Source organism: Carya illinoinensis, chromosome 12 (genome assembly GCF_018687715.1).
Source record: "Carya illinoinensis cultivar Pawnee chromosome 12, C.illinoinensisPawnee_v1, whole genome shotgun sequence".
Lineage (NCBI taxonomy): Eukaryota > Viridiplantae > Streptophyta > Magnoliopsida > Fagales > Juglandaceae > Carya > Carya illinoinensis.
The window spans coordinates 21,663,349-21,685,794 of NC_056763.1; the positions used below are offsets into that span (position 1 = coordinate 21,663,349).

Genomic DNA, 22,446 nt, shown 5'->3' on the forward strand with positions numbered 1-22,446 from the left:
CATTTTACTTAGTGGGATGGTAGTATGGTGTATAAAATTTTTTATTTTGAAATACATTTTGACATTTTCCATACTATAATTTAAAATGGGAGAGAAATAAAAATATGAAGTATGTTCTCATATCATTTATTAAGTATTTAATGTTGTTAAAATATGTACTCATTCGGTATGTCCTACTTTATTTGTCTATCTTTCTCCAATATAGAATGTTAGATCTCAATGTATTCTAACAATCATGAATATAGAGAGGGATAATGTATGAAAAATGTTAAACATGTTTAAGAAAAACTTATAAAAAAAACTTATTTTTTCATATATTAGTTATTGAGATACTTAAAATCATAAAATTTGAAACTTAAAATTTAAGTTTAAAATTAAAATTAACAAAATAAATATTATAAATAAAATTATAACACAAATAAAATCACTATAGAATTACTCATGATGTATCATACTTATAAAAAAATGTATGGTAGAGGTCGTCCGAACGCGTCTTTAATTTCTCCATACTTTAAAAAACAAAACATATTGCGCCAATTATAGCCCGCGAAACTTGAAAGCATAGAAGGCTACAAACTTTCGAAAAGAGAGAGAGAGAGATCGATCTAATGGACAATTCAAACCCAGAGCTAGCCTCTGATTCTCAGGTACCAAATTTTTAGTTTCCTTCTTGATTCTTCCATATGCTGCTGATTTTCGTTCAAATCTTTGGGTTTGTTCCTGATAAAGTACAGGCAAAGAAAATGGGATACTTTGAAGCTTTATTTGAAGAAGGGTTGGAGTGGGTTTTGCGAGACCCTACCGTTTTTCCTTCTTTTCCCAAGAAACTAAAATTTCTGACTTTTCTCTTTGTAGGTTCCGGGTTCTTCGTGCTCACTTTCGTTTCCTTCTGGTTTGTGCTACTTCTCCTAGATTCTGCTAATATTAACGACTGTTTGGTTGATAAGAAAGTAAAGGGAAATAAATGAGAACAGGGCTATTTCATATTTCCAAGTTGCCCTTTTTTATACGATGTGATACGCCAGGTTTATTAATTTTTTTCTTTCTTCTTCTCGGTTCTGTCATCAGAGCCTCCTGATATTAGGCTCTGGTTCTCAAGCTACAAGTATGAGTCTCCTGTTATGGACTCGAATGACAACTTCGGAGATTCACTTTCAAAAGAAAGTGAATTTGCAAAAGACAAATTGGTTATGGAAGAGAGCAACGGAGATAAAGAAGAAAATCCTGGTAGATATAGTTGTATTCGAAAAAGAAGTGAAGGACTTGTTTGTGGGAAGCTTTGCTCCAGTGGGTACGTGAAATGTTGCAGCTCTTCTGGAAATGATAAGCACGAAACCCAGTTTTCAAATAGGATGTTCCTTGACATCCCTTCTGCCCCTTTGGTAATATTTTCAGTTCGTTGTTCTCTTAATGCTATCGGAAAATGTAGTTTATATGGTTTCTTATATGAATGATAGTTTGGGATCAGCAGCACGGTCGTGATTCAGTATTTATTTGTCTCCGATCAAAGCAACCGCGTTCCATTTTTTTTTTTTTTTTTTGTCCTTCTAACATCTTATGCATTTTTCATTTTCTGCAGCTTGCAGATTCATTGCACTCGCCTTCGCTCCTCTCTGGTATGTATCGCTTCTTCTATAAGTTTTAAATAGGAATATCTGACCACTCGAGTCTGCGCAATCGCGCTTGGCAGCATTATCTTACAAAATGTTTAGCTTTTGGGGAAGTGTCGAAGGAAAACAAATGAATCTTTGAAAAGTAAACATTCTTGCTCTTATGGTTCATAAGTAATTAAGTAGTTGTTGAAGAATCCACCTCAGAAATATGAGGTTGATTTTCTTTTTCTTTATGTTTCTTGTTCTGTCAGAGCCTCCTGACATCAGAAACTGGTTTTCAAGCTACGTTTATGAGTCTCCTGTATTGAATACAAGCGAAGATCTTGGAGATTTTATTTCTATAGAAAGCGGAAGTAAGAATGTTGGGTCTGCCATAGAAGAGAGCAACTCAGAAAAGAAGGAAATTTTAAGGGAATATAAAAATAGCAGAAATAGAGGTGATGCTACTGTGGGTGAGATGTTGCACTCGGATGGTGATGTAAAATCTCACTGGTCCGTAAATAATGAACACAAACCGAAGTCTTTGAAAGAGGTACTCTTAAAAATTTCCTATTTCGTTTTAGTTTCTCTTTTTCCTCAGCTGATATAATATGGATTTGTTAAGGATATAATACATATAGTCAAATTTATCTCTTTCCATCAATTTAAGATTTTTGAAAATATAATTTTCTATGGTATAAGAGCAAAGGTCCTGAATATGGATGCTAACTTTATACTTTATTTTATTTAATTAAATATTATACGTGTTGAACTCATTCATCGAGGAAGAGTCTATCACACATGAGGGGAAATATTAAGAATATAATACAAATAGTTAAATTTATCTCTTCTTATCAATTTAAATTTTTGGGATAAATAGTGATTTGATTGTGATTTAAAAAAAAAAAAAAAAAAAAAAAGCTTTTCTGAAGTGTTGCTGGTGAAATAAAATATTCTCTGGATATTTAAAGTTTTTATTCAATTTGTTGACTCATCCTAATGCATATTGTGAAGTTACAGGTCGACATTGGGGTTGGATGGAACAAAACTACATCTGCTTTAAACAATTCTTCTTTTGGAAGTTCTTTGGGACAAAGCTTGAATGTTGAAATACTGCAAAATGATCGATTTAGTCCAACCAAAGATGTCTCAAGCTTGAATTGTGAGGATTCTAAAAGTAAGCAAGAGCAGCCACAGAAAACCACTTCGATGCTATTGAACATCAGTAGAACTTCAGGAAGTGATGATAGAGAAACTCCAAACAAGTTGATTTCTATTAGGGATTCCACACGGGAGATCTCACAAGTGGAGGTCCAAGCAGAACTTGGCCACGGGTCACCTGAAAGCAATTCCAAGTTAAATCTACTCAATGGAATTACAATGAAAAAATCAACTCAGGAAATAAGTGGCAAAGAAAATGAAGAAAAAGATGTTTCAGAAATTGGTTTTGTTACGACAAGGAATATCAACTTTAAGAGGACAAACAATGAGGATTCTATGAGAAGGCCAGAAGGTATTAATAAAAGGACAGATTCAACCTCTTGTGGAAAGAAAGGTCTCATAAAAACAAAGGTCTTAGCAGAAACAACCAATTTTCAACGCTCTGGTGCAATAGAGGTTACTGGGAAATGGCAGTGTCCTCAGAAGAGTAAGCCGGATAAGGGACCTCCATTGAAGCAACTTCGACTAGAGCAATGGATTCGCAGGGCGTGAAAGCTACATAAATTTGCTTCTGACTTCATATTTGTAACGCTTGATATGTCTAGTGTTCCACCTCCAGCCAATTGGCTAAGTCAGTTGGATGTAAATGGGTTGGTAATGCAGCCAAATTTGTTGCCCCCATCGCATTTTTGTTTTCCATATTTGTTGATTTCTTAGCATTTCATGCATTTTTGTCTTTTCTTTTGGATGATGGAGTGGTGCTTTGCTTATACAAGTATATGTGGGTTGCATTCCCTTGACATCTCGAACTTATACTATTCCTTAACAGAAAAGAATGAACACAACCACTTTCGATTATGCAAAAATGGCTGAGCATCTCTCTCTAGCTTCCAGTCTATCAAAACCTTTTAGCAGAGATATCCTGATTTTCCCTGGCACATGCTGAAGTTGATTGGACAATGTAGGGAACAATATACTATCTTTAAGGAATCAGTGTGTGAGTGTCGTATGGTAATTGTATGTAGCTACTCTTTGCCCCCACAACTTTCCGCCACACCAAGTTCTTGGCCTGCGTAGATGAAGGTATTAAGGGCTCCACTCCAAAACTGAGTTCAATTCAATACATCATTCGTGAATATAAAATATAGAGTTCAAAACCATATAAATTCATATAAATTTGAATAACTTTATATTTATCGTTATTAATATGGTTAGGATATAATTTTTAATATAATTTTTATTTTGAAATTTGAAAAAATTATAATAATTAGATAATAATTAAAAGAGCATCCTCCCTCTCATTGATATTAAAGAGTGTGGCCGTGAGGTGGACTTCTCTTTTATTAAAATTAGTTTTAGGTTTAGTTTTCAATTTGTTAGTTATATTTCTGAAAGGTTATTGTCAATCCCAAATACATAAAATTAAGAAAAATGATAATTTATAATTTTTTTCATAACTATTTTACCATCGTGAAAATGAAGTTAATTTAGTAAAAAATTTTATATTATCATGTTTTAAAATAAAAATATTTATAAAAAAATGTTCTTTATTTAAATTATTTTATAAAAGTAACGTTAAATATAATCATAAAGTGTGTAACTAATGAGATTACGTCTAAAAATTTTGACTTTATATTAGTAAAATCTTCTGTATTGGAGTAACCAAAATTTGAGAGCTGCACATATGAATTACAATAAATTCAAATCTTTCCCTCTTTGATTAGACACTATTTATAGTCAAAATATATATTTTATTTGGAAAATTACTATCTCCAATTATTAATTAACTGTATCAATAATAATATTAATTGATTGATTTTATACATGGTTATTAATATTATTATCTCTAATCATTAATTAATATATAGTTAATGTAATTGTAAAATATAAAAAAATTAAAAATATAATTATTTAAAAATAATATTATATTAATATTTTAACCAATATTTGGATAATCTATATAAATTACATGTTGAATATCTTTCACTTTATAGAAAAAATATGTAATTTTAGGTAAATTTTAGCTTTTACTTTGGTTACCGAGACGATTGCCAATGCAAAGTCCCCCCCCATCTTGCAATGGCAAGTTTACAGTGGGTTCAGTTTTTCATCTACCCAGAAATGGTTGCTTTCAGGATCTTCGAAGTTAACGTCTATCCATCGGCTCATAAAAATTGTCCAGAACCATAGATCCTCGAAGCTCCAGCAAAGCTTCTATTAGACATTTTCAACCCAGAAATGGTTGCTTTCAGGATCTTCGCGATGGCAGTGAGCCACCAGTGCATGAAAAAATGGAAACCCCATCAAGTGAATCAACCATCGGTAAGCTTGATTATCTCTCGGAGTTCCACATTCAGTTCCCGCACATGGCAATACCAGAGTGTCAGAACTCTGATTTTGGAGTCTGTCTCTTCTGAATCAGTCCGGCTGAACAGACTCTCCGGCTCAAATTCCGGTAACTTTCCCATAAGTCTTAAAAACTCAGAAAGATCAAATCTTTTTTGGCTTTTGTTCTTCGTGGCTAGAAGGCCCTTTGATTTTGTGCACAGGAATTGTTGAGGTTAGGTTGGAGAGACCAGGCGCTAAAAATGCGATTGGGAAAGACATGTTGAGAGGCTTACAGGAGACCTTTGAAGCAATTGAAAGGGATCCCTCTGCCAATGTTGTGATGATTTGCAGTTCAGTTCCAAGGGTGTTCTGCGCAGGGGCTGATCTGAAGGTAATAAAACTATCAACTTTTGAATTAGATTTATTCACAAAACGTCCAATATAATCTGATTTGACTAGTGTTGTAGGAGAAAGTCTTTTCTCGTTTAGTGAGTGTTACGACTTCCGAGAAAGAATCCCAGTCCAAACGATATCTTACTTCTAAATTTTGTCATCTCAGCATTGGTGTGCTATGTTTAAGTGGCTAGTGATTGATAAAAAAAAGAAATGATAAAGACACGGAACTCATATGCACAAATAGAGACATGAACGGGGGTCTGTGTCTGTAGCAATATTCTATATAAAACTACTTAGAATGTATAACATTAACAAGTGTGGCCGGACGATGATAATTAGAAACAAAATTAGTATTGCTTTAACAACAATATTAGGAAGAAGGTAAGGCTCCTTCGGTCTTACCTTTATTGGGCTATGCTTACCATGACTGAAGTATGGCTTTCTGACAAATCCATGGTGGCCCTTCCATTTGGTTTCCAACAGTCTTTTCATTCCTGTTGCTAAAACTTGTACAGTATCAAACAGACTAGTTATCAAACATTAATATGGCAGCCTTGACAGAACATGTATACGCACTTTCCTCTTAAATTGTTGAATGGAGATTCTCCAAGTGCTAAAGCACCCCCTTACTGATGGACAAATATGGTCGGAAGCAGAGCTATTTTATACCAGAGTTCCCTCTAAAAATCCGTATTGCTTTTTTTACTTATAAAAACAATGAATCCGTATTGCTTTGCTATATTTGAGCCTTTTCATTTACTAAATCCTGTTAAATGTGCTTGGTCTGCTGGATGACATTTATAATACGAGGTGGTTCCAAGGTTATATTTAGCATGTAAATTGCTATACTTTATCTCCATGGTTTAATGATTGACATTATAATTTGTAGTATAAACACGACAAGAACCATCGCTGGTATCTTTTCTTGTAACTAAACTCAACAAAATTTGTCATCTTAGTTTGACATGGTGGAAGTGATAGAAAATAGAAGAACATGTCTTGAACACCCTAAGGCTGAACAACATAGAAGAAACTTATCTTTTATAATAACGCTATATAAAAAAGATTTTCCATGATCAAATAAGCTTAACTACAGATCGTTCTATTAGGCTACAAACCCCACTCCTATCGTAACTAGAAAATTATAAAATTAAAGGAAAAAAAGTACCCAAAAGTATTGAAATCCTATTGCCACTAGGAAAACCCAATAGTCAGAATAAAAGAAAAGAAAATAATGCCACCACTATTTGACCTACTGTTTACCCAAATTTTCAATCTTTTTGGTTTTGTATCTTACCAAAAAGTGCTAATCTCATGCTTGTAGTTATGGTATCGTTAATTTCTTTCATCTCATGGGACAATATTCATGAGGTGGCATCAAACAAATGCTTAAAGTTTCTGCTGTTAATTGGATTGGCAGGAGCGCAAGACAATGAATCCTTCTGAGGTTCATTCTTTTGTCAACTCACTTCGCTCTACATTCTCAGCTTTAGAGGTTGGTACTCATCATTTATCTCTATTTTTGTAGTAATTGTGTTTCCACAAATTAGCATTGTAACAAATGCCACATGAAACATATTTATTTACTGGACTTCAATCACACATAATTATCAGGGTTTACTTTAAGACTGGCCATTCTAAGGTTCTCTAACAACTGATCAGAGTTTCTTCATCTTGAACACTAACATAATTACTTGAATCCAATGTATGCAGGCACTTCGTCTTCCTACTATTGCTGTTATTGAAGGAGCAGCATTGGGTGGAGGACTAGAAATGGCTCTGTCATGTGATCTTCGAATATGTGGTAGTTCTTAGATTTAATAAAATTCAAAATTAACACCAATTTATTAACTGGGATATCTCACTGCTTACATTGGGACATAATTGTTGGCATTTCCTCCTTTCCGCATTGGATGGTTCAGGAGAAGAAGCAATATTGGGCTTGCCAGAAACGGGACTTGCAATAATCCCTGGGTATGTAGTCTGTTTAATTTATCCCACCTTCGTATCTAATTAGTAGATAATATAATTTAGCTATTTGGGACATGCTTCTTTTTCATAGTTTTGTGTCTTGACATTGTTGGGAATTTGGACCTCCAAATTCACCCCCCCTAGGATCTACCCTTTGCAGGAATAACAAGAAAAATAGAGAAATAATAACAACACAAGAAATTTACGTGGAAACTCCAAAACAGGAGAAAAACCACCAGACCCAGAGAAGAAAATTCACTATGTGAAAAATTGTTACAATCACACAATTTTTCTCCTCACCACACCTACAAAGCTATCCCACTAGTAAAACTTTAACTTTACACCTCTTCCCCTTTTACAAAAGGTTAATAGAGGAATTTAACTAAAGTCAAAAGTTACTAGATAAGCTTTCAACTGGTGCACTTAAACTAAGAGGCTAAGCCTCTTATTTATAATACATGGCTTATGCCATTTTCATTAATCCCACCGATGTGGGACTAACAAATAAGCAAAAAAGTCAACAATCTCCACCTTGCGACTTTGACTAGTCCCACAGCCAAGCTCTACCTTAATGAAGATCTTCATAGCTTCCGCTATCATGTTTCACCATAAAAGCATACCTACTTAGAATAAACCAATTCCAAGCATTTCATTTCGGACCATGTCGAAAAACAACCTTGCTGAAAATTATGGTGTAACTTCCACGTTTGGCTTTCCTGGAAGTTCATCAGCCATCGACATGAATTTCCACCACACACCCTGCATCAATGCCAAACCAATGCCTGTGTGTAAACTTGTGGACCCGCTAACATTAACACATCCTCTATCATGACAACTTTGGGAATTAGCGACATGCCATGAGGATGTACATGTCTCTTTTTAAAGATCAAAATCTTCCATGGAGAGAGACACAATATTAGCATCAATATCAGTATCTCCATTTACTGACTTGGAGCCACTTGCCGAACCTGCTCCAGCTCTTGGACAATTTTTCTTGACGTGCCCAGATTGTCCACACCCCCAGCAGACTACTTTCTTCTTCATGGAGTTCTTCATTTTCCCATTTCCAGCTGCTACCATCGCTAAGTTCTCAAGTGGAACATTACTTCCACTACTTAGTCTTCTCTCTTCAGAAAAGATTTTACTGTAACCTCTGAAAAAATTATTTTCTCCTTCCCATGTATCAAAATAGGTTTCATGTGCTCATAGGAAGGTGGAAGAGACCAGATGAATCTCAAGGCTTGATCCTCATCATCAATTTTAACTCCAATAGCTTCTAGCTCAGCGACAATGCCATTGAGAACACTTAAATGATCTGAAATAGTTGTACCTTCACTCATCCGCAGTGTATGAAACTGCTCCTTCAGGTACACACGATTTGAGACGCCCTTCGTCTGATACAACTCTTCAAGTTTTTCCCAGAGTTCCTTTGCCGTAGATATTCCATGCACATTTGCAAGAACATTTTTGGCCAAGCACAAACGTATCGCACTTGCTGTTCTCAAATCCAGATCCTCCCAATCTTCATCGCTCATTTTATATCTGCTACTTTCACCAGTCACACTAGTACCAGTGCTGACTTCAGGTGTTGGTCTGCCCTTCAATGCCTTGTGTAATCCTGATTGAATCAAGACATCCTTGACTTGTACTTGCCACAAGCCAAAATTGATTCTCCCATCAAATTTCTCCACCTCAAATTTGACAAGATTTGAAGGCCTACTTCCTGACATTGCTTTGATGAATTTACTGTAGAAATGAATAGTACCTCACTAAGTCAGTTCCCAGGAAAGATTGGAGGGTCACAATGGACACACTTAAAATTTCCAATCTCCTAGACAGAACCTCCTTAGACTGTACGTATCCACACTACCACACCAAAGCTCCACCCCACAAAAAGAACCTAGTGGCTCTGATACCAATTGTTGGGAATTTGGACCTCCAAATTCACCTCCCCTAGGATCTACCCTTTGCAGGAATAACAAGAAAAATAGAGAAATAATAACAACACAAGAAATTTACGTGGAAACTCCAAAACAGGAGAAAAACCACCAGACCCAGAGAAGAAAATTCACTATGTGAAAAATTGTTACAATCACACAATTTTTCTCCTCACCACACCTACAAAGCTATCCCACTAGTAAAACTTTAACTTTACACCTCTTCCCCTTTTACAAAAGGTTAATAGAGGAATTTAACTAAAGTCAAAAGTTACTAGATAAGCTTTCAACTGGTGCACTTAAACTAAGAGGCTAAGCCTCTTATTTATAATACATGGCTTATGCCATTTTCATTAATCCCACCGATGTGGGACTAACAAATAAGCAAAAAAGTCAACAGACATCACCTCCTTATAAGAATCCTTGTTTTACACAGGGCAGGTGGGACACAGCGACTTCCTAGATTGGTTGGAAAGGGGGTAGCAAAGGAACTTATATTCACTGGTCGAAGGATTTGTGGCAGAGATGCAATGTCCATGGGTAAGAATCATCAGCTGCTGCTTTATTTTTGTCTGATACTTGGGGGATGCTTGGGGGATGAGAAGAGATGAGAAATTTGTGAGTAGTAGTGAAATAGTTTGTGAATAGTGGTGAAAAAGTTTGAGTTATGATGTTTTATAGGGTTTTGGAAAAGGAGAGAGAAAAAGTTGAATAAAAATATTATAAAATTAAAATATTGTTAGAACATAATTTTTTAATATTATTTTTATTTTGGGATTTGGAAAGGTTGAATTATTTTTTATTTGAAAGTTTGAAAAAGTTGTAATGATTAGTTTGAAAGTGTTTGTGTTTGAGTGGTGTTTGGGAAGGAAATGAATGAGAGGAGATGAGATGAGATGGGATGGGATAGGATGAGATGAAGATGATTTCCAAACATGTCCTTAGTCACAGAAGGCTGCTACGCTGCAGGTCTTGTTAATTACTGCGTTCCTACTGGTGAAGCTCATCAAAAGGGACTCGAAATAGCTCAAGATATAAATCAGAAGGTAACAAGTTCGCCTCTTTCAATCTGGCATGGAAAAAGACTCGTCTTGTGCATGAAATCATTGCAGTTGTTCAATGCAGTTTTGTGAAATCTGTTTTGAGCAACCATATTATGAATTCACTGACAGGATTTCTTTGATGTGATGCAGTGGTTTCACTGGAGAAATGATCCAGTGATATGAATCTGAAGATAATTAGTTTATGAAAGCTCTGCTTATTAAGAGTGTTAACTAAATTATTTTTATTATTTTCTTATGAATCGGCTGACAATCAATGGCCATATATTTTATTCATTGATTGGCATATATCACTATTAATTCATCCATTTCAATAATAGTCATAACTATGCCAGCTGCTAGGAAATATGGGTCTAAATTTAAATTCTATGTGGTTCAGTTTTTAGCTAATCTCAAATGTAAAGCCATAAATATGCTTTGTGGCACTACATGAATATTCCTTTTTTCCCTCCCTTCTATTTTATTTTTAATTTTAAGAAGCAAGAGCTCTCATATTCTATGCAATGGAGACCAACAATGTAGACTGTTGATATTAGTACTTGAACCCAAAAACTAACTGCAACTAATTTTATTCTGAACGATACTTACATGTTCAATGTCAAATTTTATGTCCTCGACAGGGTCCAATAGCAATAAGGATGGCAAAAAGAGCTATCAACGAGGGACTTGAGATAGACATGGCATCAGCTTTGGAATTGGAAGAAGATTGCTATGAACAGCTACTGAACACAAAAGATCGCTTGGAAGGCTTAGCTGCATTTGCTGAGAAGCGGAAGCCAAGGTATACTGGTGAGTAAAACAAAAAGAATTTTGTTAATACTCTACATCTATACGAGTTGGTTTCTCTGGGCTTCGTGTTCTCATCGGTTAGTGCTGGGAAACACTTGTATTAGACATACTTCGATTTCTGTAAAAATAAAAGCCAAGATTCACCAGTGTGCTCCAATCAATTTGAAGATAATCAGAATGTCTAGCGGGACACTGGTGGTTCGGAAACTCTGTACATTTTAAGATGAAATCCGTGCCAGAAATCTTAGTGAGATCAGCAATGGTTATGTGGGAATTCTTTCAGTGAGATCGATGTAGCTTGATTTCACGACGATTGCCTCCAATGTTCTCCACCGATTCTTTGATGCTACTCCGATTCCTCAACTTCTCTTTTTGGTAAGGATTTCTGTTCTGGTGAGGAAGCGTGAATTGGTTGTGTACTTTTAGGAATCAGGAAGAAGAGGGCGTGGAAAGCCCAACTAGTTGCTCCCAAACAATTATTACCTGCTGTGTGCTCTCAACGATAATACCACGACACTAACTGGGACAGCATAAAAACACTACCTTTTATGGTTCATTTAAGGGACATGCGCTCAGATCAAAGTTTTCATTTTTCTTTTCATTTAGTGAAATGTTTCCTCCTTAAAATAGGAAGATGACTTCCTACCGTCACAAAGTGATGTTATAAAAATAAATTTAAGTGATGTTATGAAAATAAATTTACATAATTTTATATAATACGTTAAATTTATATTATAATAAAAATAATTTTTTAATCCAACGTAACCGAAATCAAAGCGGTAGAGATTTACGGACCTTTCAAATTCAACCACACGCGCATCTGGAGGCCCATTAAGGGTTTTGAAACCTACAATCTTTATCGTGAAGCCAACCCAAAACCTATATATATATATATATATATAAAGAGAAGAACGAAGCCGTTTCTAAATACGAAACTTTCTTCAAGAGCGGTAGAGAATATTTTCTAGAAGGAAAAAAGCAAAGGCACCAAAAAAATGGCTGCTTTAGACGATAGTCCTTCTGCTAAGAAGTGGCTTCCTCTTGAAGCTAACCCCGACGTTATGAACCAGGTATATCAGTTATTATTGTAATCTTCCTTTCTGAGCGCTGTTCGGATGCAATGAAAAAAGTCGGGAGTTTATAAGACTATAGTATATTGAACCAGATAAGTTCGTCCTCGTTTGAGGAGTAGGGGAGTGAGGGAGGAGCGAAGAAGAAAGAGATTTCAGCTTATGCAAGATAATGATTTGCTTTAATTTAAATCAGCTTTTCTTCGGTTAATTTAAGAAATGAGTGACTTGATGAACCCATTGCAGGAGATTGAATCTTTTTATTTTTGTAGACGTTACTGGATCCGAAAGAAACTCTCACATTTTTTTCTGAAAATTTGGTGTGGAAAAGTGAATATTTCTTCTGGGTTATGGATTTAAGCTTTAAGGGGTAGTGTAAATAAATTTGTTGAAATTCTTGTGTGAGAAATTGAAGATAAAGAAAATAAAAGAAATAGCGAAAGAAGAAGTTCGGGTCAACTAGTTACAAGATTGGAAGTTAGTTTTGCTTATTCTTATGGAAAATATAGCTGCATAGACCATGCCTTTTTCAATTTTCTTTCAATAAGCATATATTGGATTACAATTTGCAGAAAACTGGGGTTTGAGTTTGGTCCAGACTCTAAATTTTCATTCGTTTTTTCTCCTTCTCTGTAATCCTTGACCAATGAACTTTGGTTTATTTTAGAAAGGTGTTTAATAAAAAATTAATTAGCATTTGACTTTTAAAGAAAAAGAAATCCAACGTAAGACTTCTTTTCAGAATTAATGTACCCCCCCCCCCCCCCCCCACAAAAAAAAAAAGAAAAAAAAAAACCATGTTTCCAAGTGCTCCAACAATTACCATTGCACAGTTAGTTTTCTGATATCTGTAAAGTAAAGGCGACAGGTCATATTTTGCCATTTTCCTTAGATTGTGTCCTCGCGCACTGCATTTTCTCAATCAACGAAAGTTTTCTTTGACTGCATGTGAAAAGCTTGTTAGGTTATAATCTTTTGTTTTCTCATTTTGCAGTTCCTTTGGGGTCTTGGCCTTCCGGAGGATGAGGCAGAGTGCTTTGATGTTTATGGATTGGATCTAGAGCTCTTGGAAATGGTTCCAAAGCCTGTACTTGCCGTGCTGTTTCTTTATCCCTTAACATCAAAGGTACAATTTCTATATAGTTTGTTCTTTGTAGCTTTCCTAGATGGTAGCTCTCTAAACTTAATTGCCATGAGGCTGTACATCTGCTTATTTGATGAGAGTTTCAATTCTCCTCAGAGTGAAGAAGAGAGACTTCTGCAGGCAAATGAAAGTAAGGTGAGTGCAGTGACAAGATCGTATGCTAAAATACTTTCTTGTTGAAAATGATTTTCTTCGGCTCCTAAATTTCTTTCTTTTTTAGGAATAAATTCCCCCAATTACAGTTGTGGCTTGTTTTATTCTTGTATTTTTTATAGCAAAAAGTTTAGGAGGGGGCAACCTGAGGTGACTACCCTGCATGTGACCATAGTAGCACCTTACCCGCTAGGAACTGGATAGGCGAGGCCTAGACAGCAGGAAGCCGCAGGTGCTCCCTCAAGTCGGGTTTGAGCCATAGCTTAAACTCAACCCCACTAGGGGATTTAATGAATCTTAGGCAGCTAATACCAATAGTCTAAGGTGAATTCATATTTGCATTTGAACCCAGGACCTAGTATATGCCAAACCACTTGGGAGTAACCCAATGATCAATGAGCCACCACCCTTGGTTTATATTTATTACCACAATGATACAATCTGTACCGGATACCTTTGTTTTTAATTACTGTAGAACAAACAGAACTGAATAAATAATCATCTAATGGCATTAGCCATTCAGAAGATTGTATTGCTGTATTCATGCTTGTAATTATTGGCATTCTATGCTCCTGTAATTTCATTTTCAGTTGTACCCTGAATCTGGCTGCAGGAAACGAGCAGTGAAGTCTATTTTATGAAACAAACTGTGGGTAATGCTTGTGGAACAATTGGACTTCTTCATGCTGTTGGCAACATCACTTCAGAGATTAAGCTTCGTAAGTTTTTCTCATTTTATTTTCAAGTGTGGTGCTTGGTCTCTTGCCTATTCTTATGTTCAATAAAATTTTGTTTACTGATCAAAAAAAATTATTTTTAAGTGTGAATCTTGGTCATATATGTGCAGGGTATAAGTATATACCTATCCTTGGTTTTTAAACATTTTTCTGAAATTATTCATCACACGCATAAGAAAGGGCCATGAATTATGTAAAATGGTGCAAAAGTTTCAAGAAAGACCATTGTTCCTTTCTTCCCTTTTCTTTGCTCTCTCTTTCCCAGTCATTTTGTTCCCCTTCCACGCTGCTACTTTTCTTCAAAATAACTGTAAAATATTTTGGGGGAAAAAAGTTTCTCCAAAGTGAAACCTAGGCATGTAATGTTATGGTCATACGGTTTGAGCAACTCCCTTGAAACATTACAAGAGATGAAATAAACGGAGAAAACAAACTGCATCAGGAAACAGCTAGCCACCTTCATATTATCCAAAATAATAGGAAAAAAAATGAAAGAAGAATATGAAAAAAAGTGGTGAGTGGATTTTGACTAGGTGGCTTGCATTCAAGGCTTCCGAAAGGCTTAGACTCCTCCAGACTTGTGAAACTTGGCAGTCCTGTGTGCTTATGCTCACTTTTTTCATGAATATATGCTTATGTAAAACCAAGAAATGGGTTCTAAATGTTCTTTTTTCTCTTTATTCTCAGTCGAGGGATCGTTCTTGGATAGGTTTTTTAAAACCACTGCAACGATGGACCCATTGGAGGTTTTATTTTGACTCTCTCCCTCACTCCCAATTGGATAATCTGATGAGAAATCTTACTGATTTCCTTTTCACTTCTTATTTTCACATGTTTTCCACGTGTGTAGCGTGCATCCTTTCTTGAGAATGACAGAGAAATGGAAGTTGCACATTCGGTAGCTGCTACTGCTGGTGAAACAGAGGTAGGTTCAGTTGCAATTCAAGTTAATCATAATGCTGTATTCTAGATCACTTAAGACACTACAATTGTGCTTTTTTTAATTTTATACTATAGATTTGGCCTATTCATGCTGTTTTGCCTTTATTGATTTCTAAGGACTGGTCATAAGGGCTTCAAATATTTCACGTTAAGATGTAAAGGAGACGGGTGTTGTGATTATATTTTCATTCTTTAGAGAGTAAGGGATTCTAGCTTTTGAGTACCAGAGTAATAATGAGTTGAAATTGATATGGAAAGGTCGTATTTATTTTGTATAAAATCAGGCTTCTCAAAAGATATTTGCTTTGTATAGAAATAAGTCTCATTGGACCTTGTTTTCACTTGGAGAATGGTATGGTTAGCAAGCAAGGCTTGTAAGGTTACTTTGAGGTAGAAACCAATGCTTCTTATTTATGTAATTATGTACTCTATCTCTCTATGTATTTAAGTTAATGTCTGCAAGCTGCTGGAAGAGTTTGGTCTGACTGAAGGGGTGATTCATAGGCATCAGAAATGTTTATGCAGTCTTTCTCTCTCATGCAGAATGGGGAGAGGTGGTCTTCTGAATTTGGGTTTTTTTTTTGTTGCAACTATACTGTGGAGATAATATGATCCAGGGCCCCATTAAACAAGTTAGGAAGAAATGGCCCAGAATTTTGGGTGCTCTGGGAGTTGAGAACTAGACCTTGCCAGGGCTGGAATTGGAGGGGTTTACAACACAAGGAAAGCTCAAGCCACATCTAGCCCTTTACTCCAAAAGGACTAGTCAATATTATAATTGGAGCCCCTTGGAATTATTATAAAGGGCAAGAACTTCTCCCTTCCAAGCAATGTAGGGATCCCATTCACCAACTTCATATCTTCAATCCTGGGTATTGCATTTAGGTTTCTCTATCTGTCTAAAGGACATCTAGCTCAAGCCCACATCTAGCCCTATACTCCAAAAGAACTAGTCAATATTACGATTGGAGCCCCTTGAAATCATTATAAAGGGCGAGAACTTCTCCCTCCCAAGCAATTTAGGGATCCCATTCACCAACTTCATATCTTCAATCCTGGGTATTGCATTTAGTTTCTCTATCTGCTTAAAGGACATGCCAGATGGGAGGAAACTGGTTAAATACTGATCAAAAGGTGTAAACTGGTTAAGTGAGGCTTCTGAAGTTCAAGCCTGAAGTCTAGGTAGACTCTTTTAAGTTAGAAGATTGATAACAAAGAACTAACGTGATTTTCTTTTTCATTCACAAAAATGAATTTATTGTTCAGATAGTTTGTAATACTCTCTCACAGTAAACTTTCTTAACAGGCTTCAGATAATGTGGACACTCATTTCATCTGCTTTACATGTGTCAATGGTATTTTCTTATTATCTCTCTCCACCCCCCCCCCCCCCCCCCCCCCCCCTTTTTTTCTGTTTTTCACAATCAAGTGAAATAGAGAAAAAATATATGCCTTTAATTGATTGGAGATGAACTAGAGGAGATAAAACAAGCTTTCTACTTTTAGTTGATCAGAGATACTTTAGAAATTTTCTGTGTTTTTATTTTTTTTATTTTTATATTCTATACAAATGACTGGTGCAGGAGAACTTTATGAGCTTGATGGAAGAAAGTCCGGACCAATATCTCATGGCCCATCCTCACCAAGCACTTTGTTGCAGGTAAATCTTGCGGTTGTAAACCACTATTTATTTCTAGGTTTACCATAGAAATTGAGATTCTGATGTGGAATAAGATACTAATCTAGTTAGAAGTGTTGTTCTCTTGGGAGTGTTAATCAGTATGTTCTATAATATGTTCATCCCAAATATGTATTGGAAATTCCACATATATATTCTTCATAACTATATCCTATGGACACGCCAATACAGTTATAAAATTAAAATTAAGAAACAAAAAAGAAGAAGAAAGGATATGCAATCATATTTGCGTTTTTAAATTTGCGGTTTCTGAGAATATATGTTTGGATTCATTACAGGATGCAGCTAAAGTTATACAGGACATGATCCATAAGAATCCCGACTCGCTCAATTTCAATGTCATTGCGGTTTCGAAGAAAGCCGAAGGTGCATCTTAAGGTTGGCTGTTTTAAACTCAATGAAGCCAATATTTCATTCTCATTACAGCCAATAGGGCATATCTTAAAACTGTCCCTGAACTTTCCAGTTTGTGTGCATGTGAACAGAACATGCATCTTAGCATAAAAGCTCATGGTTGTGTTGCCATGGAGCAAGTAAATTGATCCTCTATCTTAGTTTACTGTAGTAAAACTCTGAAACTACAAAGCATAAACAAAAACATGCCAGCCAAAGCCTCTCTGATTTATGCTTACAGGATGATGCCAGCATATTTTTCATCCTCAATTATTTATTGAAATTTAATTATTTATTTGACTTTTTTTCCCTGTAGAAAATGCCGTTGTATGACTAGTATGAGGGCATATGATCATGCAATCTTTATTTTTTTCAAAAATTAGAAAAAAAAAATGTGTTTCTCGTTTAAATCTATTTAAAATGTCAAACTTGAAGCCTGGGAAAAGTAGTGTTAAAATTTGAAAGTCAAAGGTATGGATAAGTTTCTATTTAGACCGTACAAGCCAACAACGGCATTTGACTCCTCGGGGTTCCCACTTCCCACGTGTGCATTGCGTTCTGAAAGTTTGAACTTGACCGGTTATTTTCCTCGAATATGTTTTCACGACTAAAGAAGAAATGTATGTGTTGAACTTTGTGGTTCACATGAAAGCAAGAAAGATTGGTCGAAAAATGATTTTGTAGGTTACGGTCTAAATTAGAAACATATTCTTCTTTATTTTTTAAAGGAAATGATAAACTTACTTTTTATTAACAATTTGTATACAATTATTAAAAGAATAACATTATTTTAAATTTTATTTTGACTTTATTGATGATTTGATGTGTTTAAATATAATAAAAAAATATTATTATATTTAAACTTGTTTATAAATTGTAAATAGATTGGTAGTATATCATTACCCTTTTTCAAAAGTAACAGAGCTATGCTAAGATAAATGTTAGGTTTATAAGGAGATTTTATAAAATTTAGTTTACACACGGAAGTTGTTTAATGGGATATATTAAATTTATTTTATAATATAAAGTAACACATCTAATCATGTTGATCTATAACTGTTTTTCTCATTCTTCAAAGGAAATCAATAGATGTAAGAAACGGTGTACCAAGTTGCGTTTTTCTCATTCTTTAAAGGAAATCAATAGATGTAAGAAACGGCGCCAAGTTGCCTGAGCTTCATGTTTGTCAACAAATATGACCTTATCCAGGAAATTATTACAATTTTTTAAACTTTTAAATAAAAAATAAAAAATTAACTTTTTAAAATCTTTAAATAAAAATAATATTATAGAACTATATTTTTAATATATTTTAATTTTATAATATTTTTTATTTAATTTTTTTTCTCTTTTTTTAAAACTCAAAACTCTCGATATTATTTATAAATTATATTACTACTGTTTACAAAATTTTCTTCTTATCTCACTTTCAAACCAGCCCTTAGTTAGTGGTGATAGGTTGAAGTGTGTATCAAGTTTCAAACGTGGTGGTGGATTTCAATGATTATAAAACGTCTATTCCATTCTTTTGGATTCCATAGCTTCGAATGGTGCCACTAATTAAATGTAATCAATATGATAAAAGGGGAGAGATTTATACTACTAATGCAAGTCATCTTCTCCTCATTTTGGCTTTCCTTTTTGTCTCCTTTAATGTCTAGAATTAGGTTATTACATTAAAAACAGATTTCATTTATATCTTATTTAGGTTCCTCATTCTTTTTTTAATAAAATTGGATCTAAAGCTTTCCCTATTATATAAATCTCATTCTATCTATAAAAATAAGTAATATTAATGTTTAGTCTAGATTTATCATCTTTGTTCACATTGATGATGTCATGCATTTTAATTGAATTATTACGCAAAGTACTTAAATATAAAGTTACTTAAAATTTGTTAATATTATTTAAGATAAAAGAACCGACATTTTACTCTGTTATGACACCTTTGCATGAATGATCTAAAGGATTCTTTAGATTTAGAAATCATCTCATTTCATCTAATTATTATAATTTTTTTAAATTTTCACACAATATAATAAACTATTCAACTTTTTTCAAATCTCAAAACAATAATAATATTTAAAAATAATATTCTAATAATATTTTTTTCAACTTTCATCTAAAATTATCTCTTCTCATTGTCCACACATTCTCTAAATCAACCTTTGACATATTAGATTTGAGATTAATGGGACTTGAATGTTATTGGTGTGCGTATGGATAAAATCTTTTACACAAACTCTAAACTTATTTTGGGAGCGAGCTTATATTTCATCTCTGTTCCATTACAAGATCTAGGTACCAAGAGAACTCTGGAAATAAAAAATCCAATATTGCATATTGGCAACAATCATAATCCCCAAATATTTAACCAACTTTGCTCACTTATCAAACTCTTTTTTGTCAATGCTAGAATATGGTATGCAAAAGTTAAGACATTAGAAGTGTGAGAACCAACACAAGCATTGCAAGGAAAAACAAATTTTCCATTTCTGGGGAAAGTCCACCAAAAATATATAAATAAAAATAATAAAAAAATACTGTATTTACAAAACCCAAACATCCCTTTTTTTTCCATCTCCCTCTTGTATATTAGATCATGTTTTTCTTTCCTTTTCTTTCTTTCTTCTTCTTCTTCCTTTTCTTTTTCTTTCTTTTTTTCTTTTTTTTTTTTTTTTTTCATCACAAAATTTTCTATTTCCCCACCAAACAGATCCCAAAATGCTTGACATTCGATTAGGCATCCTATTGAGATTATATGATATCTCTCGCATATAATATAATAATTACAATGTCCCTCAATAATTCACAAAGTGCTTCCTCCACTGTCTGTCAGAATTAACTGACCAGTATTTGATCGCCACGTGTAGACGGCACCACTTGATGACCATCCACTTGCAACCCCTCCACCATCATCTTCAATCCGGTTGTTTGTGGCTTTGTCGGAACTGCCGCCTTAGCCGACGAGCTTCTTCCGACGCTTTGGAGACCCGCTCTCCACCGAAGACGACGAAAAGGGGGAAGAGGGCTCCGGGGACGATCGCTTTGACGTCACTCTCACCGGGTCGGGTTCGCCCGAGTTCACTCTAAGCGGGAAGTTGAGCAAGGCTCTGGACCCTCGCATGCGGTACGCGGCCCGATCGTAAGCCAGCGCGGCGTCCTCCGCCGTCTCGAACGTCCCGAGCCATACCCTGGCGCCGTTCTTGGCAGGATCCCTAATCTCGGCCGCGAACTTCCCCCAAGGTCTTTGCCTTACACCCCTATAGTGCTTCCCCTTCGCCGGAACCACCGCAGGGGTAGGCACAGTAGCTACAAATTCCGGCAATCTATTCACCACAGCGGGAAAACTCTCGGGCTCGGATTTTACAGCGACGGCAGCTGGAAAACCGAAATCGCTCGAGTCCTTGGATCCGGGAGAGAGCACGGACTCGAGTGAAGGAACCCACCCGTCACTGACAGCATCACGGAGCACGTAATAGAGCAGCATATCGTCGGAATCATTCTCCTTCAACGGCAAATCGCCCCAGGTATCGGTAAGCCAAGGATACAAGCTACCTAAACTGGCGCTCCGACCGAACATGGGGGGTACGGCAGATTCACCAAGAAAATGGCGGGTAATGGAGTCAAGAATGGCTAAATCGGAAGCAGCAGGTGTGTTGTGTGCGTTCATATCGTGTGGAATTTTGAAACTGGATATGGGGATTTAAGAATCAGCTGTTTGAATCTCTAGGCAAATAAGGGAGGAGAGGTATATATAGGGAGAAGAGGTTCATGAACCTGGAATTGGGACGTGTACACCATGTGCTGTCCGGAGTTTCTAAGAAGGTTCAGAGTAATGCAAGTGGGATTAGGGATGGCCAATGGGGATGCATTTAACACGTGATTTAATTGTTCTTCGTGGGCTTTTCCTTCTATTTTATTTTCTTTATTTTTAAATTAATTTATTCTGAGGAAATCCACATGACGTCATCGGCCTTACAGACAACTTCTCATTCACGCTACACGTCAATAATTATGTCTAGATTACTCTTTTAATCGCCGAGTTTTGCATTTTCTTTAAGAAAAGGAAAAGTTTAGTTGGAAGTATATTTATATATTAATATATATATTAATTTATTATAATTAATAAAAAATAAATTTTATTAAAAATAATATTAATTTAAATTTAAAATATAAAAAAATTAATATTAATACATAAATTAATACTGTATATAATAAAATTTTTTTCTTTACTCTCAATCGAAGTCACGCAAACTCGCGTTTGTTATGATATTTATCCACGATGCTTCTCCCTTATAATTTCATATTCTTAACTAGGATAGACTTTGATATTTTATAATTTCTTGAATTAGGTTTTGTGGTCTATATTTTAAAATGATTAGTTAATATATATTTAAAATTTTCTTAAAATATTATAAAAATTAAAAACTTTTTATTTATAAAAAATATAGAATCTCATATATCACTTATCCTTATCATTTATTAAAATAGAGTATTATAAGTACTACAATTAGAAAAAGATTTTATAAAAGGAAATTCATAAACTAACATAATTTTATGTAATCTATTAAATTTACTTTATTATAAAAATATCTATATAATATAACATATCATATCAAAACACGTTAATTTATAAATTTATTTTTATAAAATTATTTTATAACTAAAACCTTATTATAGGGTATAGCATACAAAGAAATTATTTTTCTTTCAAAACAAGAAGTTTAATCATAAACTTTTATGCTAGAAAACGTAGTCGAATGATCTACGATTTATAATTAATAAAGGATTACAGTAGAATACAAAGAGAAAAGAAAGCATGAAACCATTATTATTATGAAACCATTATTTTAGTAATGATTCTATATTATATACTGTGGTGTCACCTAACTTATTAAAAAAATTAAAAATATATATACTCAAAATAAAATAATGTTTGAAGATATAAAAAGAGAAAAATTAAAATATTATATTCCCTCTATCGTTTTATATTTATATTTTAATTTTTTAATAAGTGCACTACATGATAATATCACATCAAAATAATAAAAAATAATAATATAAATTAAG

The 22,446-nt window shown here is 34.6% G+C and overlaps 3 protein-coding genes and 1 pseudogene across 4 annotated transcripts; 3 read left to right on the forward strand and 1 right to left on the reverse strand.

The window, feature by feature from the left end:
• The first annotated feature begins 517 nt into the window (after window positions 1-517).
• LOC122289128 lies at window positions 518-3,472 on the forward strand. 2 transcript variants are annotated; one of them, XM_043096078.1, is made up of 6 exons: window positions 518-647; window positions 856-892; window positions 1,069-1,382; window positions 1,580-1,616; window positions 1,865-2,145; window positions 2,607-3,472. In XM_043096078.1, the coding sequence occupies exons 1-6, from the start codon at window positions 609-611 to the stop codon at window positions 3,303-3,305; spliced, it is 1,407 nt and encodes a 468-aa protein (XP_042952012.1). In that variant the 5' UTR covers window positions 518-608; the 3' UTR covers window positions 3,306-3,472. The 2 variants fall into 2 exon arrangements, with proteins under 2 accessions (XP_042952012.1, XP_042952013.1); XM_043096079.1 differs by having other exon boundaries at window positions 520-647; window positions 2,613-3,472.
• Window positions 3,473-4,790: 1,318 nt separating this feature from the next.
• On the forward strand, window positions 4,791-11,486 carry LOC122290450 (probable enoyl-CoA hydratase 2, mitochondrial). The gene is made up of 8 exons (XM_043098172.1): window positions 4,791-5,208; window positions 5,303-5,472; window positions 6,898-6,972; window positions 7,191-7,281; window positions 7,400-7,451; window positions 9,822-9,925; window positions 10,355-10,431; window positions 11,067-11,486. Exons 1-8 carry the CDS (start codon window positions 4,992-4,994, stop codon window positions 11,241-11,243), a joined length of 963 nt encoding a protein of 320 aa, XP_042954106.1. The 5' UTR covers window positions 4,791-4,991; the 3' UTR covers window positions 11,244-11,486.
• Window positions 11,487-12,145: 659 nt separating this feature from the next.
• On the forward strand, window positions 12,146-17,591 carry LOC122289768 (ubiquitin carboxyl-terminal hydrolase 3). Its single transcript, XM_043097037.1, has 9 exons — window positions 12,146-12,305; window positions 13,300-13,431; window positions 13,546-13,584; window positions 14,216-14,321; window positions 15,027-15,085; window positions 15,190-15,264; window positions 16,588-16,636; window positions 16,865-16,941; window positions 17,259-17,591. Exons 1-9 carry the CDS (start codon window positions 12,231-12,233, stop codon window positions 17,355-17,357), a joined length of 711 nt encoding a protein of 236 aa, XP_042952971.1. The 5' UTR covers window positions 12,146-12,230; the 3' UTR covers window positions 17,358-17,591.
• A 2,250-nt stretch (window positions 17,592-19,841) lies between these two features.
• LOC122289767 lies at window positions 19,842-21,144 on the reverse strand (annotated as a pseudogene).
• Between the last annotated feature and the right edge of the window lie 1,302 nt (window positions 21,145-22,446).